Genomic DNA, 21,918 nt, shown 5'->3' with positions numbered 1-21,918 from the left:
TCACACCGAGGCGACGGTCCGCTCCAACAGAAATGTAAACTGTGCACTGCCGAGGGTCGAGCGGCACGAACCATAGATGTATTTATTCTCACCGAGGCGTTTGGCCCGTTCCATAAATAAACACATATCCTGCTCGCGAATCGTCCATGCGACGCAGGCACACATAAAGTACTTGCTCAAGTAGGAAACTAAGAGTTTATCGAGGATAATCATCCAAATAGACAAATTTCTCTTTTTAACATTTCAGGAAAAAGTAATATTAAATCTCTTTTTTAAATTTCTTTACCAATTCAAGGTGATTTAAACAATTAAAACTATCAATGGGTTCACAATTAATCCAAGTATAACATGGTTTTTTTTTGGGTCCTAGACTACCCGAACAATAGCATAATAGTAGCTACGCACGGACTCTCGTCACCTCGTGCATACGTAGCCCCCACAAATAGGAGCACATTACGAATTTAACTCACCTATGGGGTAAATTCCCCCTCACAAGATTAGAAAGGAGACTCACCTCGCTCCGAAGACTCATAACCGGCATTCTACATTCTTCCGAAGACTTGCACCAACGTAAAATGCTCCAAAACTAGCCAATGATTATACAAATCCATTAATATATGTTCAATTAAACTTTACAACCCAATTTGTAACAATTCTTAACCCCGAACGAAAACTTGACCAAAATGCCCTCGGGCCCACGTGCCCGGATTCCAAAATTTCTCGAAGATATACTCTACCCATAGCTTCACTAGCTCAAATATATAATTTACTCCTAATTCCATGCTCAAATTCGTGATAAAATCCAATTTATCAAGTTTCTAGGTTTTCTTCCAAAAATCGCAATTTTACCACAATTTTCATGTCTAATTCCATGATATAATCTTGTATTTAACTTGGAAGTGAGTAGGAGTAACTTACCTTAACATAGATGACGAAATCCCTTCTTGAAGCTCTCCAAAAAATCGTCCATGCTTTGAAGAAATGAAGAAAAATGAGCTAAACCCGCTAAAATACCATTCTGCCCAGGTATTTACTCATCGCGATCGCGAAAAATGCTCCGCGATCACGGAGAACAATTTTTCCAGCCCAAAATTTACTCTTCGCGATCGCGGAAAGAGCTTCGCGATCGCGGAGAACAATTTCCCAGCCTTCCGGACAGCCTCTAGTAGAATAGTCATAACTCTTTGCACACAACTCTAAATGAAAAATGGTTTAATATTTTGAAAATTAGACTCAAAGATATACAACTTTCATGTGTTGGTAATTTACCATTTCCTTATATATTTCTAGATATAATCTGTCAAAGTCAGCCCATGTGTAACACAACTTTCTTCATCATTTTCCCGGACACCCTGTAGTATAACAGCCATAACTTTTTGTACACAAATCCAAATCATGAATGGTTTACTTTTCTAGAAACTAGACACAAAAGGCTACAACTTTAGTTTTTACATCATCTCAAAATTCCTTATAGATTGTGCGATATGAGCCTCCGAAGTCGAGTCAGTGCAGCAGGATATTTACTCTACACGATCGTGAAAGTCTTTCCACGATCGCGATTCACTGGCCCGTGTCTCACATTTTACTCACCGCGATCGCGACCAATTCCCCGCGATCGCATATACCACTGCTGTAGCCAAAAACTAGCAGTTATAAATGGCCTAAAAATGGTCCGAAACCACCCCGAAACTCACCCGAGCCCCTCGGGACCCCGTTCGAACGTGCCAACAAGTCTGGAGACATATCATGGACTTAGTCGAGGCTTCAAATCACATCAAGCAACATCGAAATCACGAATCCCGCCAAAATTCATCTTTATGAACTTTGAAATTTCTAACTTTCACATCCGATGCCGAAACCTATCAAATCACGTCCGGTTGACCTCAAATTTTGTACACAAGTCACATTTGACATTACGGACCTACTCCAACTTCCGGAATCGGATTCCGACCCCGATATCAAAAAGTCAACCTCCGGTCAAACTTCTCAAAAACCTTCAAATTTCTATCTTTAGCCAAATGGCTCCAAAATGACCTACGGACCTCCGAATTCACTTCCGATCGCGCCCCCAACTATCACCATACGGAGCTATTCACAGTCTCGGAATCCCAAACGGACATCGATAACACTGAAATGCTCTTCAAGCCAAACTTATGAAATTTCTTCTAAAATGCTAACTTCCTCAATAGGCGCCAAAACGCTCCCGGGTTATCCAAAACCTGAACCGGGCATACGCCCAAGTCCGAAATCATCATACGAACCTACTGGAACCTTCAGATCCTGATGCCGAGGTCGTTTACTCAAAAATCCAATCCTAGTTCATTCTTTCAACTTTAAGCTTCTCAAATGAGAATTTTCATTTAAATTTAACTCCGATCTTCCTGAATTTAAATTCCGACCCTGCGAACAAGTCACAATACCTGAAATGAAGCTGCTCATGGCCTCAAACTGCTGAACGACGCGCTAGAGCTCAAAATGACCGGTCGGGTCGTTACATCAATCCCCCAACCACTTGCACCAGCACAGTCCTGGCTAGAGATGGGGCTTCTAGGCCATGCACTAACCTTTGTGCTGGAGATAAACAACCAGGAAGTCCTTATCATGATACAAAACCCCATGGATATTGCTCAAATCGTGACGGAGGGGATGAGGCTGGGTTGGGAAACTTATGCTCAGTACCAATCTTTTACGCACCAACCTCTGATGTTCCATCCCTCCCAATACCCTCACACATGGGAGATGCCTTTCTACCCGACTCTCTCCCCAGAGAACCGTCATGTTCCATGGATATACCAACACATCACTCCATCTCCCCCCATGCAGACTCCCCCCCCCCACTCCTCACACTTCCACCGTCCTCCACCAGCCCATTGGACCTACACCCTCCCCACCACACTCCAATAGCACAAGAAGCCATGTCCCAACAAGAAATATCGGCTCTAGCAGCCAAACTGAGGGAAACTCGCACAGAATTTATCGATCTCGATGGACTTCAGCTCTTCATCCTCAAGGAGCAGTATCAAAAAAAAATTGTATCTCCAATGTCCACCAAATCTCAAAAAATGTCTCATCAAACTTCGTCCAACTGTCAACCCCGACGTAGGCAAGTTCGCGATAGTTCTCATACCCACCCTGCGCCCATCGGAGCAGGACTGTGGCAACTCCTTCAACGAACCTTCAGGTTCCAGTGTCACCCCCCTACCCTCCAATAATCTTAATATGCAATTCATTATATGGAACTGTAGGGGTGCTCGATCGCCAGACTTTCGTCGAAACTTCCGCTCCCTGTTGGACTATCACCACCCTGCGTTGGTTGTCCTATTGGAAACTCACCTAATGGATCACCAACCTTTACGTGATGACTTTACTTTTACTAGTATGGCTTCTGTAGCAGCTGACGGGCACTCTGGTGGCATTGCCGTCCTTTCGGATGAAAACCTCCTGCTTGTAGAGGAGGTAGCTATTACTAATCAAGAGGTTCACTGCATGGTGGAGGTATTATCTCTAACTCGAAAATTCTTATTTTCCTCAATTTATGCAAGCCCTACTTTAGCCAACAGACAGATTCTTAGGCAAAATCTACAGTGCATCTCGGACCACTATAGTGGTCCTTGGTTGATGGGGGCGATTTTAATGAAGTTACACGTGCTTCTGAAAAATTTGGTGGCCGTCATTTAAATAATAATCGTGTTGATCATTTTTTAAATTGCCTTAATTATTTTAACTTAGTTGACCTTGGTTTCAAAGGTAGCCGATTCACTTGGTCCAATAATAGGAGAAATGCTGCCCCACTATTTTAGAACGTTTAGACCGGATAGTAGCTAATTATGGATGGATTAATTTATTTCCAAATGCTCTTGTTCGCCATCTACCTCGTACACACTCTGATCATTGCCCATTACTACTTACCCTTACTCCGCCTACTCCAATTACGAATAAACCTTTCCGCTTTGAATCTATTTGGACATCTCACCCAGGATTCCGTCACCTGGTCTCGCATGTTTGGCATGATAATAATGATTCTCTTCTTTCTGCCATAACAAATTTCCAAACTGAAGTGCATGAATGGAACAAAAATACCTTTGGCAACATCTTTGAAAAAAAATGTATTTTACTTGCTAGGTTAAGTGGTCTCCAAAAGTCTCCACACTATCCTACCAGCAATTTTCTTCGCAATCTGGAGGATGAATTGGTTTGCGACTTTAATAATATATTAAAATTAGAAGAGGATTTTTTGAAACAAAAGTCTCGTATCCGTTGGTTAAACGATGGGGATGCCAACACCAGGTTCTTCCACCTTACCACTCTGCAACGTCGTAAGCGCAATCGTATCACTGTTTTGCGCGACACAACTGGGAATTGGACCTATGAGACTGATGTCATTAGAGACTTAATCTACTGTCATTTTGAAAATCTATTCACTACTGAACATGACCATTCCACACCCCTCTTATTCACTAACTCTCACCGCACCTTATCCCCTATGGATTCCCAGCACCTTGTTCGACCACTTCTGCATACAGAAGTGATACAAGCCATTAACTCCTTCAAACCTTTTAAATCACCAGGTCCAGATGGGCTTCACCCATATTTTTACCAACAATACTGGACTGAAATTAATACCTCTGTACTTAAATTTTGCAACCAAGTTTTTACCACGTACGAGATTCCTCCAGGAATTAACACTACCTATATCTGCCTCATTCCAAAAAAAACCAAACTGCAAATTCTCTTAACCACTTTAGACCCATTAGCTTATGTAACACTACCTATAAGATTATTACAAAAATTATCGTTGCCCGCATTAAGCCTTTCCTTCAACAATTAGTAGGACCTACCCAATCTAGTTTTCTTCGAAACCGTCGTGCAGCGGACAATGCTATTATAGTACAAGAACTCCTCGATCACTTTAAGAGAACCAAGGGAAAGAAAGGGCTTATGTAACTCAAACTTGATCTGGAAAAAGCATTTGACCGTACTGAATGGTCCTTCATCTATAAAGCTCTAAACTTTTTCACTTTCCCTCAACCCTTAATCAAGCTTATTATGTCGTGTGTTACTTCTTCCACTGTCTCCATACTCATTAATGGATCCCCTACCACCTATTTTTCCCCCACAAGAGGAATACGACAAGGTGATCCTTTATCCCCTTACTTATTCTTCCTTTGCTTAGAGATGTTTTCTAGAAGTATAAATGTAGCTGTAGATTACAACTCATGGGAACCCATCCAAATCTTCACCTTAGTCCTCAAATTTCGCACATCTTTTTTGCCGATGATATCATCCTTGCTGCTCAAATCTCTCGCAAATCTTGCCATACTATCATTGATCACCTCAATACGTTCACCGCCTTTTCAGGCCAAAAACTAAACTTCGAAAAGTCCAGAATATCTTTTTCCAAAAACTGCTCACACGGGGATAGGCAGTATGTTCTCTCTTCATTCAATATGACGGAAGGCACGTCTTTTGGAAAATATTTGGGTTTTTCTATCTTCTTGAAGCGCCCTACTACGCGTGATTACCAATTTATCCTAGATAATTTTAAAGTGCGCCTTGCAGGATGGAAAACGGCCTTTATAACCAAGGCGGGTAGGACAACCCTCATAAAATCAACACTTAATACCCTACCTAATCATGTAATGCAATTACTCACCCTTCCTTCAAGTGTTACCCGTAGAATGGAGCAGTACGAACGCAACTTCCTGTGGGGTTCAACTATCAATCATAAAAAACTTCATTTACTCAAATGGGATACTATTACCACCTCTAAGGATGAAGGGGGACTGGGCATACAAAACCTTTCTATTAAGAATTGTGCACTCCAAGCCAGTGTGGCCTGGAGACTTTTTAACTCTCCCAATTCCCTCTGGGCCTCTCTCCTTCTCACTAAGTATGCCAATCCTCGAAAACCTGTTGCTAAACCTTCTAGAATCTGGAGGTTCATCAGAAATGGATGGCAACACTACCAATGGGGTATCAAATAGCAGCCTGCATATGGCTCCCATATTCTTTTTTGGAGTGAACCTTGGCTCCAAGCAAACCTCACACTACGATAACCTTTGACAGAACCGAAGCTACTGCTACTATAGCTTCCTATCGTACACGTTCTTCTTGGGACTTTTCTTCATTATCTTTCCGCCTGCCTACAGTAGTATCTCGACATATACATAGCACCTACTTTCCTACAAACCTATATTCTTATGATCGTATAATTTGGGGCCTTACCAATACTGGCCTTTTCTCAGTCAAATCTAGCTATGCATCCATAAATAGCACTACTACTCGTCTTTATCACTGGATTTGGAAACTAAAATTACCTCCTAAGATAATTCACTTTATTTGGCTATTTTGTCACAGACGTTTGCCTATTGCCTCCTACCTTGCTCGTCTAAAATTACTTCCGTCTTCTATCTGTAAAACTTGTCATAAAGAAGTCGAAATGATCCACCATATCTTCTTTGCTTGTGCTCCTGCTGTATCCTTTTGGAATTCATTTGGTCTTCATCAAGGAGCTCATATACTCCCAGCTGTTACTGCACCCCCCCCCCGACATACCTTAAGGAACTCATTCACCAAAGTCATACTCAGTACCCCCATCAACTCCCCTCTGCCATTTTTATACCATTCTCTTTGTGGCATATCTGGAATATTCGAAACCATAACACGTTTGAAGCCACACAAAGACCTATCAGTATTCCTTGTATAATCAACAAAGCTATGGAATATCTCCATTGTGCCCTACCTCCAAGCAGTAGACCTGCCTTAACACCTACATATATTAAATGGGCACCCCCCCCAATCCAAATAGCTATAAACCCAATTCGGATGGTGCTGCATGCCCTACAACTGGCTCAGCAGGCTATGGGGGAGTCATTCGTGATTCAAATGGCAATTGGATTGTTGGATACTCTGGTAGTACTACGCACACAACTAGTTTACATATGGAGCTAATGGGTCTTTTACAGAGACTTCGTTTAGCGCACGAGCGCAACCTTACACCCTTGGAAGTATCTGTTGATGCGAAAGAGGTAATACATTTACTAAAGGTAGGTAACTTATTATACTCACATATTCTTAATGATTGCAGATCCATTCTCCACCAATTGGATTACTCATACATATCGGGAGCAAAACCAAGTGGCGGATGCTATGGCAAAGCATGGGCTTATGGAATAATGTGGCCCGTTAACGCTCGTTTTTTACGACGCTCCAGTTTTTGTGTTGAAGATACTTCTCACTGACAAGCAAGGCTCAACCTATCGGCGTCTACTTAATCCAACTACATTAGGCCATCTAGATGAACACAACTCTTTTTTGTTAAACTCTACTGTATCTTTTTGTACCCAATCTAGCCATTTGGGACTGGATTCACACTTAGATCCCCCAAGGGGTGGCAATGCTTTTTTGTATTCTGTTGAAGATCAGCCACCCTAAAAACGCTCCTGCTATGTACGCAAGTTTTATTATATAATATTAATCTTTCATGACCAAAACAAACAAATCCATACTCAAGAGTCGTCAAATATAAAGCAAGCAATTTGGTTGGACGAATCTTTACTTCCGTTTTGTATGTATATCAAACTTCCTACGAATCTCCTGTACATTAAATCCATAACTAAGCTCTTTTATTACCTTATGTGGATGTTCATATATTTTCTATTGTTTAAAATAAAGTTGGATAATAAATTTTATTATTGCTTTGCTTTCTTCAAGTGTTCTTGAATCTCGGAAGTAGAATATATAAGAAATGCGTGCGTATATAGAGAGTAATGCAAGTTTATGATGAGGAGATATGCAATCACTTTGAACAAGACAATTTTCAGCAATATTATATGATGAATTATGGAGTCGTATATCTATACTGCATATGTACAAAACACAGCTATTCAGCAAACAAATCCTCCCATCTCCCATTTTAGCAGTGGGAAGAATTGGACAAATTGTAACCTCATGAGTCATGAAAAACTTCAATTGAAGAAAACATGTATGGTTTTGAAGCTAAAATTAATTTGAAGGATAATAAGCAGTTCGGCAGACCATGAGTGAAAGGTGTAAAATGATGAATTATGCCACATTTCAACACCAAGTTTCTCGCCTGGCCACAACCCACACAAAAGTCTTAACAAGTATTCCAGCTCTGGATTTATCCAACTTTCCTTCTCCGAGAAACAAATGTTCCATTAACACAATCCAAAGGCACATTTATACCAGAGAATCAGTAAAGAAGCAAGCAATAGATAGTCTAATATCGGAATGTGATTCGTGCACTTTTGTTATAAACGCAAAATAGTACTCTCCTCCAATTTATGGCAACAACCATGAGCTGTGGCTTTTGTCTCTTGAGGAACCATCTTAATGCCACTCTACCCGATAACTGATGATTGCCAAGGCTTGAAAGAAGAAATCCTATAAAGTGCATGCCTTTTCAAGAAGATGGCTTCCTTTAATCGGATCAGGTTGACCTTCCCTTACTGATAAGCGGAACATGCAAGCAAAGCTTCAATAGCAGATTACGGAAGCATTAAGTGAAAGGATGACACAGAACAGGAGAAGGTGGAGCATATAAATACACTGGCAAATCTCTGAAGAACATGGCACCTGAACCTCCATCACCGACACTGTTGCTCTGGATATTAAATGGCACATTGAAGAATCTCCCTAGCTGACTAAACCAGAGATGCAAACCCGGGGCAAATCATGAAGTGAAAAGCTCATTGGAGCTTCTCCCATCTCATGTTGAAAACACTCAACAAGCGGAAACAAAAGGATGCTTGCAGTATCGGATCTCAAAGAACTAGAAATTTCCTTGCTTCTCACCATAGGGCTTCTGACAGCATGCGATGCTTACTTTTCTGCAGCGTCATTAGAATCATGTAATAAGCCATCACTGGCTGAAGCAGTGATGCTGGATTCCTCTCCAGAGTTTCCCATAGATGAATGGCGTTGTGACTCCACAAGTAAATTTCCAGATGATGCAGCATTGCACAGCATGGAATGAGGCAGTGATTGCAAGAAGTTGAAGTAAGCATATTTGATATCAAATCGCATGTCATACCCTGTCCGACAAACAGCAGTTTAGTTACCATTACCCTTGGAAAGGAAAGAACAAGGATGAGAAAAGGCTTTCTTTTTCTGTCCGTTTTTCTTCCTTTCAGCTTTTGTTAAATAGGCTGGTATTTAAGATTCTTACAGTAGTTTACAGCAATGGTGAGTCCTCTACTGTCTGGGCTCTGTCTAACATGGTGAAACCACATGCTTGGCCTGCATAATTTGTGTAAAAGAGAAATATGGTTAATTCACACCACTACGTAAAGCTACCACCCATGCGGCATCAAGTAATGCATGGAACTTTTTAAGAAGCCCCAAAAATATTTTTTCCACACAAATAGTAGAGCAGGTATTGGGCAGGTTTTCTCGGTTTGTTACCAAATTACCGAATTTTTCAGCTGCAAATCAAGAACTGAACCGGATTACCAAATTACCAGAACCAAACTGAAATTTCGGTTCATCTCATTTGGTTTTTACAGAATTATGAACAGCCTTAGCCATCCAGAACACGATGAAACATGCTAAATACGTACACTAGAAAAATACTCAAGTCAATTTCCAATTTCAATATTTCAACTGCATAGCAGATTTCTTTCCACCAAGGAAAGTGTAGACTCTTACATTCTTTCTCCTGCTTGATGCCAGGAAGAGAGGATAAATATTGCATCACAGGAAATTATACAAGCATGACTAATAAAAGGAATGGTAATCGTCCAAACAAAGATGAATATAAAAAGGAGATGACTCCCGTTATTCGATGGAAAGCACATTTTTTGCTGACTTTTATGGAGTAAAAAAAAGGGCAGCCCGGTGCACTAAGCTCCCGCTATGCGCGGGGTCCGGGGAAGGGCTGACTTTAATGGAGTATAGATAAGAATTTAGATTCTTAATTTGTGGAAAGTGGAATGGCATTCGAGCTGTCAGGGAGAATAATGAAAAAGGTCCACAAGCAATTCATAGAGTTTGTCCTTGCTACCTATCTCTCCTTGGCCAGTACAAGCTTCAGCTAGACATTGCACTGTCTCCATCCCATTTTGCTAATCGGGTTTATTCATTGCAGTGAGAATAAAGTAAGATCAATTAATTGTTTGAGTTTTGGAATTCCAGCCCAAATTATCTAGTAAGAACTTAGGGGCAGTTAAAAACGAAATTCAAAATTCTTAAAATAATACACTAGAATAAGAAATAAATTTGTTGACAAAACCAAAAATTTGCAAAATTTGAGGAAATTCTCAAAAAGCCAAAGCTTAAGACAACAACAAACAACGACAACGACCCAGTGAAATCCCACAAGTGGGGTCTGGGGAGGGTAGTGTGTATGCAGACCTTACCCCAACCCCGATGGAGTAGAGAGGCTGTTTCTGAAAGACCCTTGGCTCAAGAAGACGGAAAAGACGAGAAGAGAAGGGACCAGTGTTGTGAAAAGCGCTCGCTCCAGCGCGAAGCAAAGCGGACCATCGGGCGCATCTCTGATGTGAAGCGTAGCAGGTTATATAATGCGGGCGCTTCTCCAAAAAAAAAAAGCGTAAAAGCGAAAAAAGCGATAAAAGCGAGCCCTTCTACGTATAAACGGCTGCCAACGTTATTAAATTAAAAGGGCTCTCTTTTTCTAAAAGACCATCGAGCAGCAGAGAACAACAGGCGACTAAGGTTCCCATTTTCTGCACTTTTCAACTTCAAGTTCATGTTCAAGCAGGTACGTGACCTCCTCCTCCTCCTCCTCCTCCTCCTCTTCTTTTTCTTCTTTTTCTTTCCCTGTTTCAGTCTCAAAATAGCAGCGAAATGCTGGCTAAATTTTTTTTTCCCTACAGTTCTTCTTTTTCTCATTCTCTTCTTCTTCTTTTTCTTTCATTGTTTCACTCTTAAATTGCAGCGAAATGCTGCCCAATTTTTTTCGTTCCAGTTACTGGCTTACTGCCATTTTTTTTGGTATACTTATTACCATTTTTTTCATATCATTTATTCTTAGTTCTTATTGCCTTTTTTTATGTGTTATTCAGTTGTTTTTTTATGGCACCAAAAGAAGATAGGAAAGACCAGGCTTGGGCTTATTCTGTAAGACTTAGCGAGACCAGTGTTTTTAAGAGCGAGAAGCGCAAAACAGCGACAAGGGTTCGCCTCGCTTCAAAAGCGAAGTGCACATTTTATTAAAGTGAAGCGCAATTCTTAAAAAACATAAAGTAAACCTTGCAAAGACACAATATAAAATTATAAATAATCAAAAACTTCAATTTAAAAACTTAAAAGTAGGTACTAGGTACCACCAAATCCTCCACAAACCATAGGACAAGCAAAATCAAAGCTACTAAATTACTAGAATCAACATCTTATTCTTCTACTCTTCTTGTTCTTCTTCAAGATTGTCAAAATCTTGAATTCTTCTATTATCTTCATATTGCTCGCCATCTTCTTCCCCTCCTCTTCATGACCACTTTCATCTTCATCAATTAGGGATAGGATCGACTTGTAGTAGCCACACTTTTCCCTTCCTAATCGAGCTTGAACTTGAAGTATTCCTCCTTAAACCATAAGGATTCTCCCCAACTCCACTACCAACCGCAACATCACCCCAAGTGAAATCAGAGTCGCCTTCAAATACTTTTTCATCTTCACAATTTTCGAGGACTCCGGTCAGCCACTCATTAGCCTCATCAATATTGTCCAAAAGAATTGGATCAATTATATTGCGGTGGTTGTAGCGACACCTCAATGCTCTATTGTATTTTATGAACACTAGGTTATGGAGGCGCTTCAAGGTTAGTCGATTCCTCTTCTTTGTATGAATCTGCAAACAAGATGTGTCAACTAATTAGTAGGAGTTGGAAATTGAGATATAATTTACTTTATCTCAAAACACGAAATAATTCTTTTTATTTCTCACGTGTTCAAAAACACTCCAGTTCCTTTCACATCCGGATGAGCTACAAGTTAAACTTAGAACTTTGATGGCGAAAGTCTGTAAATCCGGAGTCTCTACACCATATTGGTCCCACCACTCAACTATAGAAGTCAGAAAAAATGTTCAAGAGTTAATAAGTATAAAAAATACATTAAAGTTAGAGCTATAAAATACAGAAACACTTGGTCACTTGGCGACTTCGTCTTTCTTTGTTTAATAGCAAGTCGGAGCTTAAAAAGTCCTTCAGCTGCCTGTAAATAGCAAGTTGATCTACTATATTTTTTTGCAAGTCTTCATCTGGGGTCAACTTGATAACAACCTGATGGAATCCTGTTCACACTTCTTTAGCCAATGAATTATTGCTGATCATAAAAGAGTGGCGGGTTCAGAATAAGTCCAGCTGCATGCAAAGGTCTATGAAGTCGCTCATTCCATCTTGCATCAATGATCTGAAAGACCTTTGCATATTTCTGCTCATCAGTGAATGATGCTTGAATAGCCTCCTTGGCCCTATCCATAGTTTGATAGAGGTAGCATATTGGTGGTTTTTGCTCCCCATCCACCAAACAGAGTACTTTAACCAAAGGGCCAGCAATTTTAAGAGCATGAAGGACATTATTCCAAAAAGAATAAGAAAGAATAATGCGTGCAACATCTTTCCCCGCACTTTCCTTTGCAAATTTACTCTTGCTCCATTCCTCTGAAGTGAACAACTTTCTCAAATTGGCTTTTTGCAAGTGAATACTATGCAAAGTCAAGAAAGCAGTGGCGAACCTTGTCTTGCCCGGTTTCACCAAATTTTTTTGCATGGTGAATCTTCTCATCATATTCAATAACAAGGGCCGCTAAGAAATATAAGAATGTACCTTAGCGCCCTGGCCAAAAACTGTAGAGAAGAGTTTTTCCTTGAAAATGTCCCCGAACATTAAGTTGATACAATGAGCCGCACATGGAGTCCAATAGACATTCTTGTACGCTCCTTCAATCATGCCACTCGCTTTCACATTTTAACTTGCATTATCAGTGACTACTTGAACAACTTTGCTTGGGCCAATCTTTTCAATGGTGTTCTGAAACAAGGTGAACATTTTGATGTGGTCAGTGGATGAGTCGCTAGCATCAATGGACTCGAGAAACAAACTTCCCCTGGAAGAATTCACCAACACATTAATAATCATTTTTTCAGTTCTTGCCGTCGAGTTATCCGTCATGATGGAGCAGCCATACTTGTTCCACACAACTTTATGCTCCTCAACAATTTTATTAGTCTCCTCCACTTCCTTGTTTTGGATAAGGACCCCTAATTTCATGATAAGTGGGAGGCTTCATTCCAGGTCCATATTGACCAACGGCCTCAATAAAGTCTCCAAAAGTGTCACAGTTGACACAATTGAAGGGGAGCCCAGCATCATAGACTCATCGTGCAAAAGCTCTAATTGCACCATCCCTCAAAATGTCTTTAGCAATTTTTTGTACATCTTTTCCACCGCTCTTTGCTTCCGACTTCTTTGGGAAATAGCAATCTATAGGACCTTTAGTCGATGATCCATGGCTTGAAGAGATTGCATCTCTTCCCCGTTTTGTTGGAAGTAACAATTCTTCAATATCATCATCATCATCATCATCAAGATTGGTCACCATTGGTTGATGACTCGTTTGATTTTTTTGTTCCTTCTTCTTCTCAACAAAATTCTTTATTTATTCCCTCACCTCCGGTGGGCATTTCGGACAACTTGTTACGTTTCTATCGCCACCAATAAGATGGTATTTAAAGCGATAAATTCCACCCGCTGTCGTCTTGTTACAAAACTTGCATACAACATTTGTATTCTTCTCATTAACTCTATCGCCATATTGCCAAGTCGGGTCTTTCTCTTTCGAACTTTGAGACATTTTGAAATCCCTATTAAGATATAAGAAAATACATAATCAAATAAACAGAAATACATATAATATATATAATAATTAATTTTATAAACTGAAATACACCTAAAAAATCAAATAAACTAAAATATAACAATATATATATATATATATATATATATGAATTCTCTAAAATGAAACAGAAATACATATAAAATTAATCAAATAAACTGAAAATATAACATATATATAATTAACTTTATATGCTGAGATATAATAATAAAATGAAATACATATAATAATTAATTTTATACGCTGAAATATACACTAAAATGAGAATGAAAAAGAAAGAAAGAAAAAAGGATACTTACTCGATTCTGGACCGGAGAAAGAAAGAAGAAGAAAGAAATTACCTGCGTCCTGGACTGGTCGAGCCGCGAGCGAGAAGGGAGAAGGGGTCGAGCTCGAACGAGAGAGAAAGGTTGTCGATGGAACCCTATGTTTTGTTTTGAGACCTCTGTTTTGTCGAAGAAGCTGTTTGTCGAAGGGGAGTGGGTCTTTTTTGTCGATTTAGGGTCTGTTTTGTATAATAGAAAAACAGACCCAATGATTTTTTTTTTCTGCGCTTTTTATACAGAAGCGATCGCTTCATCGCTTTCCTCACTTCATCGCTTCATCGATTTTTCCATTGAAGCATGCGCTTCCAAAGATCGAGTCGCCTCAGGCAGCTAGAAGCGACACTGGGTCGCGTCGCGTCGCTTCGCGCTTAAAGCAACGAAGCGACCGCTTTTCTAAACACTGAGCGAGACCAACAAAATGGCAATTAGATGTCTTTTTTATGACAAGATTTCGAATAGGGGAATCTATCGTAAAAAATTTCATCTAATTAGTAGTGATCCAAATGTCGCCTCTTGTCCTAAAGTTCCGCCGCATGTGAAGGAAGAAATGAAAGCATACAAAAAAGAAAGAGTTAAACACTCAAATACATCATGAACAAGAACAACTGCATAATCTTTGATGATGACGATGATGAAATAGAAGAAGGTGACGATGGTTCGTCGCTTCCATTAAAATCACAAAGGCGGGGAAAGATACAAACAATGTCTTCAAGTTGTGGATCTACTGGTAAGACCAGTATTTTTAAGAGCAAGAAGCGCAAAAAAGCGACAGGGGCTCGCCTCGCTTCGAAAGCGAAGTGCACGCTTCATTGAAGTGAGGCGCAATTCTTAAAAAACATAATGTAAACCTTGCAAAGAGAAAATATAAATAATCAAAAAGTTCAATTAAAAAACTTGAAAGTAGGCACCACAAAATCCTCCATAAACCATATGACAAGCAAAATCAAAACCACTAAATTACTAGAATCAACATCTTATTCTTCTACTCTACTTATTCTTCATCAATTAGGGATCGACTTGTAGTAGCCACACTTTTTCCCTTCCTATTTGAGCTTGAACTTGAAGTATTTCCCCTTAAACCATAAGGGTTCTCCCCAACTCCACTAGCCTCCGCAACATCACCCCGAGTGAAATTAGAGTCGCCTTCAAATACTTCTTCATCTTCACAATTTTCAAGAACTCCGGTTAGCCACTCATTAGCCTTATCAATATTGTTTAAAAGAATTGGATCAATTAGATTGCGATGGTTGTAGCGACGTCTCAATGCTTTATTGTACTTTATGAACACTAGATTATGGAGGCGCTTCAAGGTTAGTCGATTCCTCTTCTTTGTATGAATCTACAAACAAGATGCGTCGACTAATTAGTAAGAGTTACGACAATTGAGATATAGTTTACTTTATCTCAAAACACGAAATCATTCTTTTTAGTTCTCACATGTTGAAAAACTCTCCAGTTCCTTTCACATTCGGATGAACTACAAGTTAAACTTAGAACTTTGATGGCGGAAGTCTAAAAATCTAGAGTCTCTGCACCATATTGGTCCCACCACTCAAATATAGAAGTGAAAAAAAAATATTCAAGAGTTAATAAGTATAAAAAATACATTAAAAGTTAGAGATATAAAATATAGAAGCACTTGATCACCTGGCGACTTCGTCTTTCTTTGTTTAATAGCCAGTCCTAGCTTAAAAAGTCCTTCACCTGCCTTGTAAATAGCAAACCGATCTACTATCTTTTCTTCCAACTCTTCATCTTGGGTCAACTTAATAACACACCCGTTGAATCCCTTCCACACTTCTTTAGCCAGTGAATTATTCTCATACTGATCATAAAATAGTGACGGGTTCAGAATAAGTCCAGCTTCATGCAAAGGTCGATGAAGTTGCTCCGTCCATCTTGAATCAATGATCTAAAAGACCCTTGCATATTTCTGCTCATCAGCGAATGATGCTTGAATAACCTCCTTGACCCTATCCATAGCTTCATAGAGTTAGTCCATTGGTGGTTTTTGCTCCCCATCCACCAAACGGAGTACTCTAATCAAAGGGCCACCATTTTAAGAGCATGAAGGACATTATTCCAAAAAGAATAATGCGTGCAGCTACTTCCCCCCCCCCACCCCCCCCCCCAGCTTCCTTTGCAAATTTACTCTTGTTCCATTCCTCTGAAATGAACAACTTTCTCAAATTGGCTTTTTGCAAGTGGATATTATGCAAAGTCAAGAAAGCAGTGGCGAACCTTGTCTTGCCCGGTTTCACCAAAATTTTTTGCTTGGTGAATCTTCTCATCATATTCAATAACAAGGGCCGCTGAGCAATATAAGAATGTATCCTAACGCCCTGGCCAAAAGCTGTAGAAAATGATTTTTCCATGAAAATGTCCCCGAACATTAAGTTGATACAATGAACCGCACATGGAGTCCAATAGACATTCGGGTATGCTCCTCGCACCATACCACCAGCTTTAACATTTTCCACTCGCATAATCAGTGACCACTTGAACAACATTGCTTGGGACAATCTTTTCAATGGTGTTCTGAAACAAGGTGAACATCTTGATGTGGTCAGTGGACGCGTCGCTAGCATCAATCGACTTAAGAAACAAACTTCCCTTGGGAGAATTCACCAACACATTAATAATCATTTTTCTAGTTCTTGCGGTCGACTTATCCATCATAATGGAACATCCATATTTGTTCCACACAACTTTATGTTCCTCTACAATTTTATTGGTCTCCTCCACTTCTTTATTTAGATAAGGACCTCTGATTTTATGATAAGTGGGAGGCTTTATTCCAGGTCCATATTGACTAACAGCATCAATAAAGTCTCCAAAAGTGTCAGTATAGTTGACACAATTGAAGAGGAGCCCAGCATCACAGACCCATCGTGCAGAAGCTTTAACTTTTGAAGACTTTATTGAGGTCGTAGGCCAATATGGTCCAGGAATAAAACCTCCAACTTATCATGAAACTAGAGGTCCATATCTAAAAAAAAAGAGGTGGAAGAGACTAGCAAAATCGTGGAGGAGCACAAAGCAGAATGGAACTAGTTTGGTTTTTTCATTATGATGGATAAGTAGACGACAAGAAATGGAAAAATGATCATCAATATCTGGTGAATTCTCCTAAGGAAGCTTATTTCTTCAGTCCGTTGTTGCAAGCAACTCTTCTACTGATTCAACCAAAATGTACTCCTAGTTCAAGAGTACAATAGACTCTATTGGAGCAGAAAATGTTGTTTAAGTTGTTACGGACAACGCCAGCGAAAATGTTAAAGCTGGTGATTTGATGTCGGTAGCGTACACGCATATTTATTGGACTCCGTGTGCAGCACATTGCATTAATTTGATCTTCGGTGACATTTTGAAGGAAAGACTCTTCAGTTCAGTCTTTAATCAGGTAATTAGAGTGCATTCCTATATTGTTCAAAGGCCTTTGCTATTGAATTTGATGAAGAGATTCACTAAACAAAGAAGCTTGGTGAAACCTGCAAAGACAAGATTTGCTACCGCTTTCTTGACTTTGCATAGGATGTATGAGCAAAATAGCAATTTGAAGAAGTTGTTTGTTTCAGATGAGTACACTAACAGTGCTTATGTAAGGGAAGATCGAGGGAGAGAATCTGCAGATGTTATGCTTTCTACTGCATTCTGGAATAATGTGGTTCATGCATTGAAGATTGGTGGTCCTTTAGTTAAAGTTCTTCGTTTGGTGGATGGGGAGCAAAGACCACCAATGGCTACCTTTACGAAGCAATGGATAGGGCAAGGAGGCTATTCGAGACTATTTTAGTGATTAAAAAAAATATAAAAGCGTCTTTGAGATCATAGATAAAAGATGGACATAATAAATTCATCGCCCTTTGCATGCAGTTGGACTTGTTTTGAACCCGGAACTGTTTTATGACAATGAAGAGAGGATTATAGGAGATGAAGAATTGTGGAATGAAGACATTGAATGTATTGAGAAGTTGATACAAGAATCCGTGCAAGATAAAGTAACATAGCAATTTAGTACTTATAGGAATGTTGAGCAACTTTTTGGAAAAAACATGGCTATTAGACAAAGAAAGATGAAGTCTTCAGGTGAGCGAGTGCTTATATCTTGCTTTATAGTTAATAAGTTATTTCTTTATAAATATTATGTTTTGAATATTTATTCTACTTCTTCAGTTGAATGGTGGAAGCAATACAACCATTCCACTCCAAAATTACAAAAGTTTGCCATCAAAGATCCAAGTCTAACATGTAGCTCATCCGGGTGTGAAAGGAGTTGAAGCGTGTTTGAACATGTAAGAACTAAGAAGAAAGATTTAGTATATTGAGATAATTAAATTATATCTCAATTGTCCTAATCTTAGTAATGATTTATTATTTGCAAATTCATACCAAAAAGAGGAACAAACTAACCTTGAAGCGTCTCAATGATCTAGTCTTCATTAAGTACAATGAACATTGAGGCGTCGTTACAACACTCGCAATATAATTGATCCAATTAGTTTGGACAACATCGATGATGCTAATGAATGGCTAACTAGAGTTCCGAAAGATCATACAGTCCTGAAAGATCATGCAGATGAAGAAGTATTTGAGGAACTTGTAATTTCACTTGGGGTGATGTTGCGGAGGCACGTGAAATTGGGGAGAGGATTTATGGTTTGTGGGGGAGTACTTCAACTTCAAGCTCACAGAGGAAGGGAAAAGAAGCAGCTACTTTGTCCCTAGTTGATGAAGAAGAAGAAGTAGAAGAAGATGACGAGCAATATAATACTGATAGTGGAATACAAGAATTTGACAATCTTGTAGAAGAATATGATGCTCATTTTGTGCTTCAATTGATGATACTCTTTAGTTTTTACATTGAAGTATTGAACATTTGCTTACAGTTACATGTGTTGTCTATGCAGTATTTATTTTTAATTTTTTTTAAAATTCCGCTTCACTTCAAAAAACCGAGTGCTTTCGCTTCTCGCTTTAAGCGAAAAGGGGCTTATCGCTTTTCCTCGCTTCATGCTCTTCACAACACTGGAAGGGACAACATATCAGTACCATCAAACAGAAACCAAAGAAATAATAACAGCATCATAAAACTAGAACATAGTTGAAATGCAATAACAAAACCAGAAAATAAGGCTCGATGCTATGAAAAATGGAAGGATAGTGTGAACACAGCATTAACCACTATCAGTCCAAGACAAACCCTATCAAACTAGCTTCACCCCCGGACTCAACTACCTCCTAACCTACAACCCTAATGCTCGACCTCCACACCTTCCTATCAAAATTTATGACAAAAACAATAAAAAAATATGACATTACTTTTTTTGCAATGAAATTATTTCATTAGATTTTTCCTTGCATTGCAAAGATAACGTGCAATAACTCACTAAACTTTTTTTCTTTCTCTGGACTGGGGGATGAAAAGTGAGGCAAATGCTCAAGCTACATTGAGAAACATCAAGGTTACCAACTATGTAAAATGCAATCAAGAGATCAATGATTGGACCTAGTGTTGGCGAGGGGAACATTGAGACTAAATGAGAAAAAAATGTAAATGATACTCCTGAAGCTTACAAGTAAAGAATCTCGCCCGCCTTGACTGTAACTTCAAATGGTCTTGGTCCATCAAAATATAAGGGAAACTTGGCCTTTTTCTTCTCCTTCAACTCAGGTGAAGGGTATGGATTAACACTGCACCATGGCACATACCTCACTGGTTCCTCCAGTTCCAAAGAGAATTCCCCGGTATCCTATAATACCAGAAAGCAGCAGAACACATATCAGCACAGTAGAACAGTACATTGTACTGAAATTCAAGTTTCCTGAAACAAATTATAACCATTGCAGCTCATCAACATATACATCACAAAACACTACAAATGACTCCTACAACTCATATAGAAAACCCAATAAAACTACAAGTACATAATACATGAAAGAAAAACGGGTACCTGAACATTGGGATACTGCTATAACACCGCCATAACATTGCTAATTTATGAGTAACGGGGTAAGTTTTCTTCTATTTCCAAGAATGAATAAAGGTCACAATTAGGATTGCTTTAAGCCACTTGATCTTCTAAGCTACTTGTTATAACTCAATATACATATACCACACATTTCTTCTGTGCCTTTTTATATGATACTCTTTTTTTAGGTCCACCACCCCCCCCCCCCCCCCAAAAAAAAAGATTTTGAGAACTTTCTATATTTGGAAAAAGTTCTTCAACTTTATAATTTTTCATTGCAACCCATCAACACATATACATCATAAAGGGCTAGAAAGTCATACTATCTTACAATTCACATATAAAAATCCACCAAAACTTCACTTCAACTACATAACATATGAATACGTTAAAGGACAGGACACTATACTGTTTCGTTCTCCAAAATTAATGACCACCAAATTGAACTTCCATGCCGAACCATCAACACATATACATCACAAAGTGCTATAATCGGAACAAACATCTAATTCATATATAAAAACCCAACATATTTATAAGAAATTAATACAAGAAAGAAAAGAATGTTGAACAAATTGCTAATTCTTCGGAAACCCATCAACACATATACACCATTTGTCTAGAAATTATACCATGTATGTAGAAAATTATGCCGCATATATAGATCAATAATTTTGAACATCCTTAATTAAATTCCTAACTTGCCACTGAACGCACTCATTTCCTAGAATTTCACACATAAAAACTGAACCAAACATCAAGCACATAACTTACGAGCACATTAAAGAATATATGGAACCTGGGAGTAGCGGTAATTGGCAGCAGGATACGGACAAATATACATCCTGTGAACATCAGTAGGAGGAAGAAGCAAAAAATGCTTCTCCCCAGAAACAACAGCATATATGTTCTCATAATGATCCTTATGAAATGAAGTTTCAGACAAATCATTGCCAATCCAAAGGTTCACAGCTTCAGGCAAACACCCAAGAGCCTCAGAAGCCCAAGTAAAATCCGGATCACAATCGTGACTCAAAGGCCCATACTCACTACGAAAACAATCATTTTGCTGCTGCAGATAACCCACACAATTCGGGTCCGATTCTAAGACCCGCGTCAAAGCATCAGGAAAAGGGATACGTTGAACTTCAGCAGAGGCGAAGCAAGTAGTGGAAGTAGTGGGGTGTGGGGTAAGTGCATCAGCTTTGCCTGTAGGGGTGAGATGAAGGGAAACGGAGGAATAAGAGAGAGTATTGAGGAGATAAGGGGTGGAATGCCAGAGAGTGGTGGCTGGCCAGTGGTTTATGGCGTTGGAAATGAGGCAGGGTTTGTTGGGGGAGACGTAGTCGCGGAGGAATTGGAGGGGGGTGGGTGGGGAAGAGAGTTGGTCGATATGGGTGCTGGAGCCTAGGCTTAGATCTCGAACTTCTTGCCAGAGGTTTTCGATGGGTTCTTTCATGGCTGTGCTTAAACCCTCACCAATGTGAAATGTCTGCTATATTGCTATTTTCAGATTGTTTTTTTTAGTCTAGTTTTTTAGGCTATTTGGTAAAGATTATAAAAATATTAACAGAATCAGGATACTTATTAAATAATACAAAAGATTAGCAGTAATTAATGATGGCATTAAAATATTTATATAGCATATTTCATTGAGGTTTTGACACAGTTACCCACAAAAACAAAATTATTTACTCTTGTCTACCCATTTGTTTTCCTACCCATAAACTAATTACAT

General features: G+C 39.2%; 1 protein-coding gene across 5 annotated transcripts; it reads right to left on the bottom strand.

The window, feature by feature from the left end:
- On the bottom strand, positions 7,984-21,685 carry LOC109227082 (jmjC domain-containing protein 7). Of its 5 annotated transcripts, none has more exons than XM_019392085.1 (4): positions 20,980-21,685; positions 19,786-19,961; positions 9,191-9,261; positions 7,984-9,056 (listed from the first exon to the last, which is right to left on the bottom strand). In XM_019392085.1, exons 1-4 carry the CDS (start codon positions 21,637-21,639, stop codon positions 8,845-8,847), a joined length of 1,119 nt encoding a protein of 372 aa, XP_019247630.1. In that variant the 5' UTR covers positions 21,640-21,685; the 3' UTR covers positions 7,984-8,844. The 5 variants fall into 5 exon arrangements, 3 of the variants coding, with proteins under 3 accessions (XP_019247630.1, XP_019247631.1, XP_019247632.1); XR_002068220.1 differs by lacking the exons at positions 7,984-9,056; positions 9,191-9,261 and adding exons at positions 11,243-11,833; positions 11,930-13,850; XR_002068221.1 differs by lacking the exons at positions 7,984-9,056; positions 9,191-9,261 and adding exons at positions 14,202-15,547; positions 18,622-19,236.

The sequence above is a fragment of the Nicotiana attenuata genome, chromosome 6, assembly GCF_001879085.1.
Source record: "Nicotiana attenuata strain UT chromosome 6, NIATTr2, whole genome shotgun sequence".
Classification (NCBI taxonomy): Eukaryota; Viridiplantae; Streptophyta; class Magnoliopsida; order Solanales; family Solanaceae; genus Nicotiana; species Nicotiana attenuata.
This window is presented reverse-complemented; position numbering and strand designations above follow the sequence as displayed.

Bases quoted from the DNA above. Each gene is read 5' to 3' on its own strand.
- LOC109227082 (XM_019392085.1), bottom strand. From the start codon at position 21,639: ATGAAAGAACCCATCGAAAACCTCTGGCAAGAAGTTCGAGATCTAAGC. The intron at 19,962-20,979 runs GTTCCATATATT...CTGGTATTATAG, and splicing joins CCAATTACCGCTACTCCCAG to GATACCGGGGAATTCTCTTT. The intron at 9,057-9,190 runs GTAAGAATCTTA...TTTGTCGGACAG, and splicing joins CACCATTGCTGTAAACTACT to GGTATGACATGCGATTTGAT.